Raw genomic sequence first — 13674 nt, forward strand, 5'->3', positions numbered from 1 at the left:
AGGGTCTGAATACTTATGTAAAAAAGGTATTTCAGTTTTTTTCTCATTATGGGGTATTGTGCATAGATTGATGAGGAAACCGTTTTATCTTGTGTGTGTGTGTGTGTGTGTGTGTGTGTGTGTGTGTGTGTGTGTGTGTGTGTGTGTGTGTGTGTGTGTGTGTGTGTGTGTGTGTGTGTGTGTGTGTGTGTGTGTGTGTGTGTGTGTGTGTGTGTGTGTGTGTGTGTGTGTGTGTGTGTGTGTGTGTGTGTGTGTGTGGTAGCCTAGTGGTTAAGAGAATTGTGCCAGTAACCAAAAGGTTGCTGGTTCAAATCCCGAGCTGACTAGGTGAAAAGTCTGTTGATGTGCCCTTGAGCAAGACACTTAGCCCTAATTGCTCGGGATAAGAGTGTGTGTGTGTGTGTGTGTGTGTTGGTAGCGTCTAGTGAGTGTGCATGGAGTCAATGCAAAACAATTAAGATACATAATAAAGGGAGTTAATGTAAATTGTCTGGGTAGACATTTAATTAACTGTTCAGCAGTATTATGGATTGGGGGTAGAAGCTGTTCAGCAGTCTTATGGCTTGGGGGTAGAAGCTGTTCAGCATTCTTATGGCTTGGGGGTAGAAGCTGTTCAGCAGTCTTATGGCTTGGGGGCAGAAGCTGTTCAGCAGTCTTATGGCTTAGGGATAGAAGCTGTTCAGGAGCCTTTTGGTCACAGCCTTGACGCTCCGTTACTGCTTGCCGTGTGGTAGCAGAGAGAACAGTCTATAACTTGGATGGCTGGAGTCTTTGACCATTTTTAGGGCCTTCCTTTGAGCCAAATATATTGATAAAAGTCACCTTGTCCGAGAGATATTTACATGGTTATCAAAACGTCATGCCAGGGTAAACCTACACGAAACACAGCCCTTATTTTAAGTGTTTCTAAAATCCCCTATGGGAAAAATTAATGGTGGGAAAACGATTGGAACCGTTTCCCTATTTGACCGCTAGGGTTTATGTGTATTATGACACCTCCACTGTGGGGCTATATACAGCTCGTTGAGTGTGGTCTTATGCAGCATTCCAAATAACTGGGAACTCGGAAATCACCGACTTCAGTGCTTCAAAACAACTGCAGCTCCAACTGGGAAAATCGTTTTGAACGGGCATCATTCTAGAGCTCTGACTTTCCGACCTAAAGATCACTGACGTCATGATATGATCTCGTATTTTTCCGAGTTCACAGTTGTTCTGAACGCGGCATTAGTGCCATCATCGGTTTGTGGTCGTAAATAGACAGCTACGAAATATACAGATTAAAAATATATTGGTAAATAGTATGGTCACAGTTTATCATGGGGTATTCAACTCAGTCAGAACCTCGACACTTTCTTAATTGTAGAGATCGCGCAACAACTGTTGTCAATAAGGAGACACACCACCACTCCTGATCTTACCGGACTCTGCAGTTCTGTCCTGCCGATTCATAGAAAAAACACCTAGGTTTATATTATCCATGTCCTTATTCAGCCATGTCTCCGAGAAGCATAGTATCTTAACCTGCTACGTTAGTTATCCTAACCTGCGTTAATGATCCTGTGTAAACAAACCAATCGTGGCGACAACGAGGGGGCTTGGTTTCCCTGGAGTTTTCCTGAACACGGGTCACAGCCAGACCAAACGTTTTTGCTCATTGTTCTATCTGTGGTCAGACCTTATTGCATTGGCTTGGGAGAAGGCTACCAATACCAGGTCGGAAGATTAGCAGTACTCTTTGCACATGCAGAATCTTCTCTCGTCAAAATATCTGAAGTAAACGTTGTTTTCATTCTCGTGTTTATGCTGCGATTGGATGGATTGGAGGTGGTGGTTGACACTTTGTTGTCCTCTCCTCTTTGTGATTAAGCAAATGCGCCACCTATAGTAGGGAGTAGGCTAGAGTATTTTTGTATGCTACGTATTAAAAATGGCATGTGCCCTCACCCAATATGATATCTGTATACTCTGTATGGCTCTCATAAATGTTTACTCTGTCGAGTGTCGCAATACTTCTACAACAATGAATTAAGAGACGTGACTAGTTAAGTTTCTTTGCAACAACTCATAATAAAGCATACGCTACACATTCACAATCACCATGCAATGATTTAAGCCGCAAGAGTAGGAACTAGGAAGTGACGCTCCGAAAAGCAGAAAAAAAAGTTTTCTGTTTCAGAAGAGACTGAGAGAAAATGCCGAGCAGAACATTGTAGCCTACCGGCTATAAGCTACAAGGTAGGCTAAAGTAGAAATAGTATTTATTCGTGTGTAATAATGTCAAAACTTGTCAATGTTAACGTGACAACTTGTCAATGTATATAAACTTCTCTACGGTGAAAGAAAGGTATCAATATAGGATTCAGGATATGGGTCCGATATGCATAATTAATTGTCCCCTCCCTGTAGCATATTTCATCTAGAATGGCTGCATTTAAAAACACATATCAATTCATCTCCATGGAAACCCTGCATATTGATCTAGAACTTCTGTGCAGTAGTATAGTTTAGACTAGAGGCAGAATCGCGTCGTTCGACAGCTCGGATGCCAAGGGTGGAGGCAGACATACAATTGCTGCACGATAGCCTATCTCCGGTGCAACCCCCCTGGTCTCTGCAGTGGGGGGGGGGGGGGGGTTCCACGTCACGATCGAAAGTTACATTGTGTATCCCGGGTACAATAGATCACGAGTCGCGTTTATCAATCGGTATACAATCAAATTATTAGGAATGCAACAGTTGCAGGCCTTCTGCTAACTCGTCCTGGTCTCGTCCTGGCTCCTTCCTGGTCTATTGCAGGCTATCATCAATTGTATGATGAAAGAAAGTGGAAATTTGCCCTGCACGTGTCCTGCACAGGTCCTGCTTTGGAGAGTGGAGTGGATTTTTTTGATTATAGACTGTAGTTTTAGTTATATTAACCGTCCATTACCAGTTTAATGCCAGTTGCTGTGACAGACAATTATAACTAAGTCAATGGATTCATATCTTATTTGGATAGGCTAATGGATATGACCTGTGCCAAACACTTTCTCTTTAGAAGGTAGATTGTAAATGTCATTTAGGCCTTTCTCCCAATGGAAGAGTAAAAGAGTACATATTATATGGACATCACCTAGATACAAAACTACAGGCCTATTAAAACACACATATACACACACACACACACACAATCTCACATCTCACTCAGTCTCGCAGAGCTTGGTTGGCATATTCCTTATGCAGTGAATAGCATGTGTGGTTATTTTAAGGTACAGCAGAGAGTATAGCCTGACACAGTGGGGCTGGCAGTATCTCCTTTCTGCCAGCAGACACATGCTATTTGCTTTGCAACTCACTGACTATAAATTGCTCTGGATAACAGTGTCTGCTGCTAAATGACCAAAATGTAAATGCAATGTTCGAGACAGTATAATAATATTGTAATACTGTTGTAATAGTGCCATGAAGAGCAATTCTATTGCGGAACAGTGTAGAGAGAGGTCTATTTGTCTATCTTAAAGGTCCAATGCAGCTGTTTTTATCTCAATATCAAATCATTTCTGGATAAAAATTAAGTAACTTACTGTGATTGTTTTCAATTAAAATGTTCAAAAATAAACAAAAATACTTCTTAGCAAAGGGCAATTTCTCAAGCAATCATTTTGCTAGGATTGTCTGGGAGGGAACTGAGTGGGGAGGGGAAAAACTGAAAATGTGCTGTTATTGGCAGAGAGGTTTGGAACAATCATTCTAATTGGTCTATTGAAATTTCAGGTGGCCTTTTCAAACAGCTCTTACAAAAAAGGGCATTTTCATCAATTTGACAATTTCACTGCATCATTCCAAACTCATAGTGTGGACATATAGATAACACAGGGAAATCAGGTTTTTGACTCCACTGGACCTTTAAAACTATGCAAGGGCCTCTGACATTTGTAATACTAAAACTACACCAGCTTCAAACAGATGAAAATACTATACTTTTGGTTATGGAAAATAGATTTCATGGTGGTTTACATGTTACAAAAGATACTCAACACAATGGCTGCTTGTTTTGTCACAAAATGAAATTAGGCGAACTATTTGCATTTTAGCAACCAGGAAATGGCACCGCGGTTTCTGCATCAGTGACCCATTGATTTTCGGTATTTCACCGCATGGATCTGAGAGGTACTTTGGACGCGTAAATTACATCGCCCCTCATGCAAGAGGAAAACCATATATGGTCGTGGAAGTAGGTGTGGCGAGCAGACTGGAGAGGATCACAAGGATGAGCCGAAAGAATGTGTTGTTCGATTGAGAGCGTTCTACAGCGGGAGAAACAAGGCCGCATAGGACAGCGGATGTGTTGTGTACATGTAGGCTATTTGTGCAATAGTAACGCAATAATGTGCAACACTTATTGTGCGACATTTGTCCATATTCCTGCAGATCGTTGCTCCATTTTGGACTGGATAGCACGTTTGTTTTAATGACATCGATCTACCTCATTCTTTGATTTGAAAAATAATAGTGAGGTCAGCATAGAATGACTCAACGCTAGAGATGCATGCAGTCATATCTCCGTTCGATTGCACACTGTGGGGCGCGTGGACCCGGGGACAGTTGCTGCACTGGTGGTCACCGCAGAAACATGGCAAGCACAGTGAGTTCTCGGATAGGAACTGGGATTTGTATATCTGGGCTTGTTGATCAGAATATGAGAAGCATGCAAGTGAATGGTTGTTGTAAACAAAGTTCACCATAACATTAAATAGGCCTTCATGCATATTAAACCTAATGATCAGCGGTTTAGACATCTCTGTGTGTGTTTATTGGTTAATATGGAGTGTTTCTTTAGAAAAGGAAGATATTGCCGTTCATATGACGTCAATATGGTTAATAGCCTACATGTTGAGCAGTCCTAGATCCGCTGCGCGTGGTCTATATCCTATCTTTCTTTTATGTTGGAGCTCGTGCTGGTATAGCCTATATAGGTTACATTGTTGCTTCACTTTGTTGCAACGTGCCACGGAATTAGTGACTGGATAATCCGTGTTCTGCAACAAAGGACTGCCTTCTCGTAAATAGCGCTGAGCTGGCTGGCGGTGGGGACGCGGTGCAGAGGTGGGGGGTCCAGCAAGGGTTGTTCTGATGTAGGACGCAACATGTTTTTTCTTTTCCTTTTTTTGATGTCTGTGGGCAATTCTTCTCACTCCCCCATGTCAAATACAACGACTGTGCGTTCGCTTTCACCGCGGTGCGTATTCGCTGTTTAAATTAAGAAACGCTCCGGGATTAGGTAATTACGTCGAGGGTCAAACCTAGGCTATATATTAACGGCGTTACATTGGTTAAAACCTACCGGGGGTATTTACTGTGTCATTATCCTTCTAGCCTACACTCGATAGCCTACAGAAAGGTTAAGTGGACATCGTGTTACTGTTCACATGTTTCATATTGTATAAACCCTTCTTGAAAAACAACACTGCAAAACACACTCCATATGATTTCTGTTGTTCAGCAAAGGCAATGCATCTTGCACGTTCTTGACATAGGGTGCTCACACTTCTCTCCAATTCCCTGAAATTGATCATAGGTATTTCTTCATAAACACGGTGATGCATCCACATTGTTTTCTATAGCCTATATTGGAACAGCATCTACATAAATGTTCCTAATTAAGAACATGCTATAATATAACATGGTATAATTATCCTCGCCAGTGCACCAGGGTGTCAGGTCCTCACCGTGGTGCTGAGTGATTAGTGCTTTTTGAAGTCGTTTCCGTTTAATAATTAAAAATGAATCACTATTTAAGTAGTTCTTCAAAATGAATAAGCATACTTTTATGACTGCTGAATAACAACTATCAATCACTTACATAATGTATTTTCACTTAGAGATACCTCGTGAAGCAACTTCTCTCTATCCCTCTCATGCATTTTTCTGCCTGTTTCTTTTTAGCCTGCAACGTAAAACAGACGAGAGGGATAAGTAGGTGCGCAATGGATTAGGGTCATTGTAGTAAATTACCATGTTCTCTGTGCTAAACTATTTAGAATAATGAGTTGTTGTAAACTACAACTCCCTACTACATTGCACAGTTCAGGCTCGTTCTGATTTATCTCTAGAGAAAAAATGCAATGTGCGCATTGAACTCACAGGGGGAAAAAACAATTGAATGAACTGATGTCACTCAGTTAGTTGTTTAAAAACATAACATACATTTCGGCTAATCACTCAGCACTACCTTACTGTGAAGTGTGGTCGGTCAGACAGTCAAGTTACAATGTTGCCCCAGTGCAGGATATGAACTGATGCAGCTGTCTATTTGAAAGTTGCTACATCCATTTTTGAACTTAGGCCTATATATATTTAATTTCTAACTATTGATTCTGAAAAAATATGACTTATAAATGCCTCATGAGCTTAGTTCAACTGTCCTACCTCATCAGCCCAAAATATTATATATTTTGAAACATTAAATCAAATGTATTTATAAAGCCCTTTTTACATCCGCTGATGTCACAAAGTGCTATACAGAAACCCGGCCTAAAAACCCCAAACAGCAAGCAATGCAGATGTAGAAGAACGGTGGCTATGAAAAACTCCCTAGGAAGGCAGGAACCTTGTAAGAAACCTGAGGGGTGGCCAGTCCTCTTCTGGCTGTGCCGGGTGGAGATTATAACAGTACGTGGCCAAGATGTGGTTGTAGAGGGTCCAACAGGTCAGCACCTCAGGAGTAAATGTCAGTTGACGTTTCATTGCCGATCATTCAGAGTTAGAGACAGCAAGTGCGGTAGAAGGTAGCACGTCCGGTGAACAGGTCAGGGTTCCATAGCCGGAGGCAGAACAGTTGAAACTGGAGCAGCAGCACAACCAGGTGGACTGGGGACAGCAAGGAGTCATTAGGCCAGGTAGTCTTGAGGCATGGTCCTAGGACTCAGGTCCTCCTAGAGAAAGAGAGAGAATTAGAGAGAGCATACTGAAATTCACAAAGGACACCGGATAAGACAGGATAAATACTCCAGATATAACACACTGATCCTATCCCCCCGACGCAAACTATTGCAGCATAAATACTGGAGGCTGAGACACGAGGGGTCGGGAGACACTGGCCCAGTTCGATGATACCCCCCGACAGGGCTAACCAGGCAGGATATAACCCCACCCACTTTGCCAAAGCACAGCCCGCACACCACTAGAGGGATATTTTCAAACCACCAACTTACTACCCTGAGACAAGGCCGTGTATAGCCCATGAAGATCTCCCCCACGGCACAAACCCGAGGGGGCGCTAACCCAGACAGGAAGATCAAGTCAGTGACTCAGCCAACTCAAGTGACGCACCCCTCCTAGGGACGGCATGGAAGACACCAGTAAGCCAGTGACTCAGCCCTGTAATAGGGTTAGAGGCAGAGAATCCCAGAGGAGAGAGGGGAACCGGCCAGGCAGAGACAGCAAGGGCGGTTCGTCGCTCCAGTGCCTTTCTGTTCACCGTCACACCCCTGGGCCAGACTTTACTCAATCATAGGACCTACTGAAGAGATTAATCTTCAATAAAGACTTAAAGGTTGAGACTGAGTCTCCGTCTCTCACATGGGTAGGCAGACCATTCCATAAAAATGTAGCTCTATAGGAGAAGTCCCTGCCTCCAGCTGTTTGCTTAGAAAGTCTAGGGACAATAAGGTGTCCTGCGTCTTGTGACTGTAGCATACATGTAGGTATGTACGGCAGGACCAAATCGGAACGATAGGTAGGAGCAAGCCCGTGTAAATGCTATGTAGGTTAGCAGTAAAACCTTGAAATCAGCCCTAGCCTTAACAGGAAGCCAGTATAGAGAGGCTTGCACAGGAGTAATATGATCACATTTTTTGATTCTAGTAAAGATTCTAGCAGCCGTGTTTAGCACTAACTGAAGTTTATTTAGTGCTTTATCTGGGTAGCCGGAAAGTAGAGCATTGCAATAGTCTTAAGTGGCAAAAGTATGGATACATTTTTCTGCATCATTTTTGGACAGAAAGTTTCAGATTTTTGCAATGTTACGTAGATGGAAAAAGCTGTCCTTGAAACAGTCTTGATATCTTCGCCAAAAGAGAGATCTGGGTCCAGAGTAACGCCGAGGTCCTTCAAAGTTTTATTTGAGACGACTGTACAACCATCAAGATTCTCTCTTTGTTTTTTGGGACCTGGAACTGGCATCTCTGTTTTGTCAGAGTTTAAAAGTTTTAATAATTGCCGCCATCCACTTTCTTACGTCTGAAACACAGGCTTCCAAGGAGGGCAATTTTGGGGCTTCACCAGCTGTGTATCGTCCGCATAGCAGTGAAAGTTAACATTTATGTTTCTGAATGACATCACCAAGAGGATAAGTGAAAACAATAGTGGTCCTAAAAGGGATCCTTGAGGAACACCGACATTTACAGTTGATTTGTCAGAGGACAAACGATCCACAGAGACAAACTGATGTCTTTCCGACAGATAAGATCTAAACCAGGCCAGAACTTGTCCGTGTAGGCCAATTTGGGTTTCCAATCTCTCCAGAAGAATGTGGTATAAAAAGCAGCACTAAGGTCTAGGAGCACGAGGACAGATGCAGAGCCTTGGTCTGCGCCATTAAAAGGTAATTTACCACCTTCACAAGTGCAGTCTCAGTGCTATGATGGGGTCTAAAACCAGACTGAAGCGTTTCGTATACATTGTTTGTCTTCAGGAAGGCAGTAAGTTGCTGCGCAACAGCTTTTTTCTAAACATTTTAAGAAGAATGTGAGATTTGATTTAGGCCGATAGTTTTTATATTTTCTGGGTCAAGGTTGGGCTTTTTCAAGAGAGGCTTTATTACTGCCACTTTTAGTGAGTTTGGTACACATCCGGTGGATAGAGAGCCGTTTATCATGTTCAACATAGGAGAGCCAAGCACAAGAAGCAGCTCTTTCAGTAGTTGGACTAGGGTCCAGTATGCAGCTTGAAGATTTAGAGGCCATGACTATTTTCTTCAATGTGTCAAGAGATATAGTATTTAAAAACTTGAGTGTCTCCCTCCCGAATACAATGTTTCTAAATAAAGTAAATGTAAACAGACACTGTATAGCCTCAAAACATGGTTAAAATGATAATTTTGATATCGTGGAGGGTCTGTCCTTGCATCCATAGCTCTGTCTATGAATTTGAGAGTGGTTAGATTTCTCCAGGCCCATCTTTTGGCTTTTTACCTAAACAAAATTGTTATTGTTTCAATTTTGGACTCTAGCTTTACGGCGTGTGTGTGTGTTTACTCGATGGTTGCTGCCTAGGCCATACAGTTCATTTGGAGATTGTAGTGCATGCTATCAGTGCCAGCTGTAAAATATTTAAATTGCAATTCAATTGCGGAAGGGTTCTGTATCTCTGTGTATCCAGATTGTGATTATCATAACGTGTTGTCATGGCAAAGGAAGTGATGCCCAGACAGATTTGGACTACAATAAATGTGCCTTTTTTATGTTATTATAAAGGTCATTGTGATTCATGTTTGTCCACTCATTGTCCCGTCTCTTGCCTTTTCCTATTGAACATGCAGGAACAGGGTCAAGGGGTGACATGTTCCCCTTTTGAGGAAGCAGGAACAGGGTCAAGGGGTGACATGTTCCCCTTTTGAGGAAGCAGGAACAGGGTCAAGGGGTGACATGTTCCCCTTTTGAGGAAGCAGGAACAAGGTCAAGGGGTGACATGTTCCCCTTTTGAGGAAGCAGGAACAGGGTCAAGGGGTGACATGTTCCCCTTTTGAGGAAGCAGGAACAGGGTCAAGGGGTGACATGTTCCCCTTTTGAGGAAGCAGGAACAGGGTCAAGGGGTGACAGGTTCCCCTTTTGAGGAAGCAGGAACAGGGTCAAGGGGTGACATGTTCCCCTTTTGAGGAAGCAGGAACAGGGTCAAGGGGTGACATGTTCCCCTTTTGAGGAAGCAGGAACAGGGTCAAGGGGTGACATGTTCCCCTTTTGAGGAAGCAGGAACAAGGTCAACGGGTGACAGGTTCCCCTTTTGAGGAAGCAGGAACAGGGTCAAGGGGTGACAGGTTCCCCTTTTGAGGAAGCAGGAACAGGGTTAAGGGGTGACAGGTTCCCACTTTGAGGAAGCAGGAACAAGTCAACGGGTGACAGGTTCCCCTTTTGAGGAAGCAGGAACAAGGTCAAGGGCTGACAGGTTCCCCTTTTGAGGAAGCAGGAACAAGGTCAAGGGGTGACAGGTTCCCCTTTTGAGGAAGCAGGAACAAGGTCAAGGGGTGACAGGTTCCCCTTTTGAAGAAGCAGGAACAAGGTCAAGGGGTGACTGCCCAGACAGACTACCCAGACAGACAAGTCAACCAATCAATAAAGTTTATTTATAAAGCCCTTGTTACAGCAAGTCAAGTACATTCAAGAGGAAGCTTTAATATGACAGTAGAAATGAGAAAATGGGCCTCAGCGGTGAATATTGGTAAAATCACACTTATTCTCACACTGTGTGGTGTGTGTAATAATAAAACATGGGTGCTTATATTTGCCCTATTTCACACATGTACAAGTGTGTATTAATATGCATGTGTGAATTGGAAATGTGTGATTTTTTGCGTATCCCAACTCTCCCTGAGACACCCTCGGAGAGTGGGGTCTCGGCCAGGGTCTGTGTGTGTATGTGTGTGTGTCTGTGTGTGTGATGGCTGTAGTGCATCCTGCTGTGTCACTCTCAGAACCTAATGTAAAGTGATGGTGGCTTGAAGCGGTCATTTGACTGTTGCAACCACTTAGTTACCATGTGATCAGCAGGTATTTAACCTTTATAACAACATGTCTTCTGCAAGGGAGTCCAGCTTCAGTGTGTGTGTGTGTGGGGGACTGTGTGTGTAACTGGGCGACTAGATGCGTGTGTGTGGCTGTGTGTGTGTGTAACTGGGCGACTAGGTGCGTGTGTGTGTGTAACTATGTGTGTGTGTGACTGTGTGTGTGTGGGACTGTGTGTGTGGGACTGTGTGTGTGACTATGTGTGTGTGCTAGGCTGTGTCATTACTAGCTCAGCTCACATGACAGAGGTAAGGACACACTGCATGCATGGAGCCAGGCAGGCACACTTTCAACACACACACACACACTTTCATTCCTATCTGTCTTTCTTTCCCACCCAACCCGTTACCTTTCACTGGTACTGCATTGTGTTGGAAAGGGTTTTTACATGGCAGCAGGCAGCTTTAACAATAGGTCCATTAGGAACCCTATGACCTCTCTGGACTGTCCTGTAACTTGACCCGTCTGGTCTCTTCACAGGGTGTCTCCCATGAATGAACGAGGCCAGTGGACATCCAGACATCTCTATCAGCACCGGCAACCTCTCAGTACAGCAGGAAGAGGAGTTCAAGGGGAGAAGGAGAAGATTGGGTTTTGTCTACGTCCAATCCAACTCCTTGGTTTTTGGTTGCATATGTGGTTTGGTGATTTCCATTAAAATATGCAACCCCCTCTCCTAGGGTGTGTGCTGTGAACTTTCTATTCCCTTTATCTTCAGATAAGGCCAGTGGAAGAGGGCCACTTTGGGACATACGTTGATTGGTGGTCTGTGTGGTTGGGGGACTGTTATGCACCTAGTACCCCATAGTCCCCCTACCTCACCCCGTTATTCATGCCAGCCATGAGTTTACCCAACAGTAAGAGAACAGGCAAGCGCATCTCTTTTTTTAACGACCAAGGAGTGGCGATGAAGGAGACGTCTTCTCAACAGAATCCAGAAGGTTCTTGCTACGGCCTTGGTGCCCCAGCCTCAGATCCTGGTCCTGGCCAGAGTAAGGCTGCAGGCACCGTCACCTCCACAACCTCCAACCCAGAGGCTCCACATACTGGTATGTACCTCAACTCAGTGATCTTCAGTCCAGAGAAAGGAGACCAGAGTCGGGGACATTACCAACAGACTGTACCCATGAAGTGGGCACACCAGGACCCAGCAGCTCAACCACAGCCTCAACAGAGAACTGGGACTGAGACTGGGAACTGGACACAGGGTGTCACTATGGCTAACTGGGGTCAGAACTTTGCTCCGTACCTAGGGGGCGTCAACGTCAGTGACTCACGGTCCCAGACCCAGACTGCCTTTTCCAAGCAGCAGATCTGTGAGGGGCCTCCACCCCTGCAGCCACAGCAGCCACAGTCTCCTAGTAGGGCTGCAGAGAAGCAGCCTCCCCAGCCGCAGCAGGTGGTTAACCCCCTGCCTGCTGTAGGAGAGGCCTACAGAGACGTTAGAGACGTGGCCAAGCCTCCCAGCCTAGAGTGGGAGCAGCAGCATCAGGCTTCCCAGCAGCAACAGCAGTCACAGACTCAGTCATTCCCACAGACCCTTAAGCCTGGGGCTCTAAATGCCCAGCAGCACAGCACATCCAACCCTGGGAGCAGCTCCGTGCTTCAGCCCTTCCAGCTAGCCTTCGGCCAGCCTAAGCAACACCTAACGGCTGGCTACTACCAGGTGTTTCAGGGGGGCAATAGGACTTTACCTAATCTGAACTACAATTCCCAACAGCCCAAACCCCAACCACATCCACAGACCCAACAGCATCCACAGCTCCAGCAGAAGCTGCAACAGACCCAACAGCATCCACAGCTCCAGCAGAAGCTGCAACAGACCCAACAGCATCCACAGCTCCAGCAGCAGCTGCAACAGACCCAACAGCATCCACAGCTCCAGCAGCAGCTGCAACAGACCCAACAGCATTCACAGCTCCAGCAGCAGCTGCAACAGACCCAACAGCATCCACAGCTCCAGCAGCAGCTGCAACAGACCCAACAGCATCCACAGCTCCAGCAGCAGCTGCAACAACGACAACAGCAACAGAAACAAATATTACAGCATCAACAACAAATGCAACAACAACATCATAAGATGCAACAGCAGCAAATGCTTCAGCATCAACAGCAACAACAACTACACATACAACAAGAGCAACAGTTAGAACAGCAACAACAAATACAACAGCAACAGCAAATACAGCAACAATTACAGCAGCAACAACAAATAGAACAACAGCAATTGCAGCAGCAACAACCCCAACATGTTCTAGAATACTACCCCAGCAGCCAGAACCCACCTACCCACCAACACCCTCACTCCCAGCCACCCGTGTTACTGCCCTCCCAAGAGCCCTGTGCTCAGGCAGCATCCTCCCCAGACCTCCAGGAGATGTCCCCAGACCCTCCAAACATCCCCCCCCAAACAGACTCCCAGCTCCCCCCCACGGAGACCCAGCTCCAACCTCCCCATATCCAGCTGCAGCCTCGAAGGTCCAGGAGACTCTCCAAGGAAGGTGGACCACCACCAGTTGACAACCCCTTCCTCATACCATCTGATGGGGCCCAGAATGGGGCCTCTGAGGAGCCAGGAGGAGCACCGAAGGCGGATGAAGTCCACGTTGCCCAGATGGCCCCTACAGGGGTCATCCAGAGCACACGCAGGAAACGGAGGGTCTCCCAGGAGGTTAACCTGGAGACGCTGGCCCAGAAAGCCTCAGAGATGGAGTCCCTACCGCCACACATCGTCAAGGTAACTGTTTCTGCTACCCTGGTAACTGTTTCTGCTAGTACTGTTGGGCTTGAGGAGCTGCAATAACAGTCCTCTTTGATGAATGTTGTTAAAACAATCCATTTCGTTGTTGTTTACCTTTGTATAATGGCAGAGTGATTCTGGCTCCCTTATCTAGAAGTAGATCAGAAACAA

The 13674-nt window shown here is 45.2% G+C and overlaps 1 protein-coding gene across 5 annotated transcripts in view; it reads left to right on the forward strand.

Annotated features, from left to right (window-relative positions):
- The first annotated feature begins 1991 nt into the window (after nucleotides 1-1991).
- The window catches only part of LOC110505830 (uncharacterized), a 63451-nt gene continuing 51768 nt past the window's right edge, over nucleotides 1992-13674 (forward strand). For 4 of the 5 annotated variants that reach the window (XR_016492051.1, XR_016492052.1, XM_036963041.2 and 1 more), the window contains exons 1-2: nucleotides 1992-2238; nucleotides 11244-13500. Coding sequence is in view for 3 of the 5 variants with exons in the window: in XM_036963041.2 (XP_036818936.2) it covers nucleotides 11596-13500 (1905 nt within the window). In the remaining 2 variants the exon portion in view is untranslated. Of the gene's footprint in view, nucleotides 2239-4121; nucleotides 4628-11243; nucleotides 13501-13674 lie in introns of those variants that run through there. The other variant, XM_036963042.2, reaches the window with a different exon arrangement.

Source organism: Oncorhynchus mykiss, chromosome 25, assembly GCF_057628025.1.
Source record: "Oncorhynchus mykiss isolate SJ-2025 chromosome 25, ASM5762802v1, whole genome shotgun sequence".
Taxonomy (NCBI): domain Eukaryota; kingdom Metazoa; phylum Chordata; class Actinopteri; order Salmoniformes; family Salmonidae; genus Oncorhynchus; species Oncorhynchus mykiss.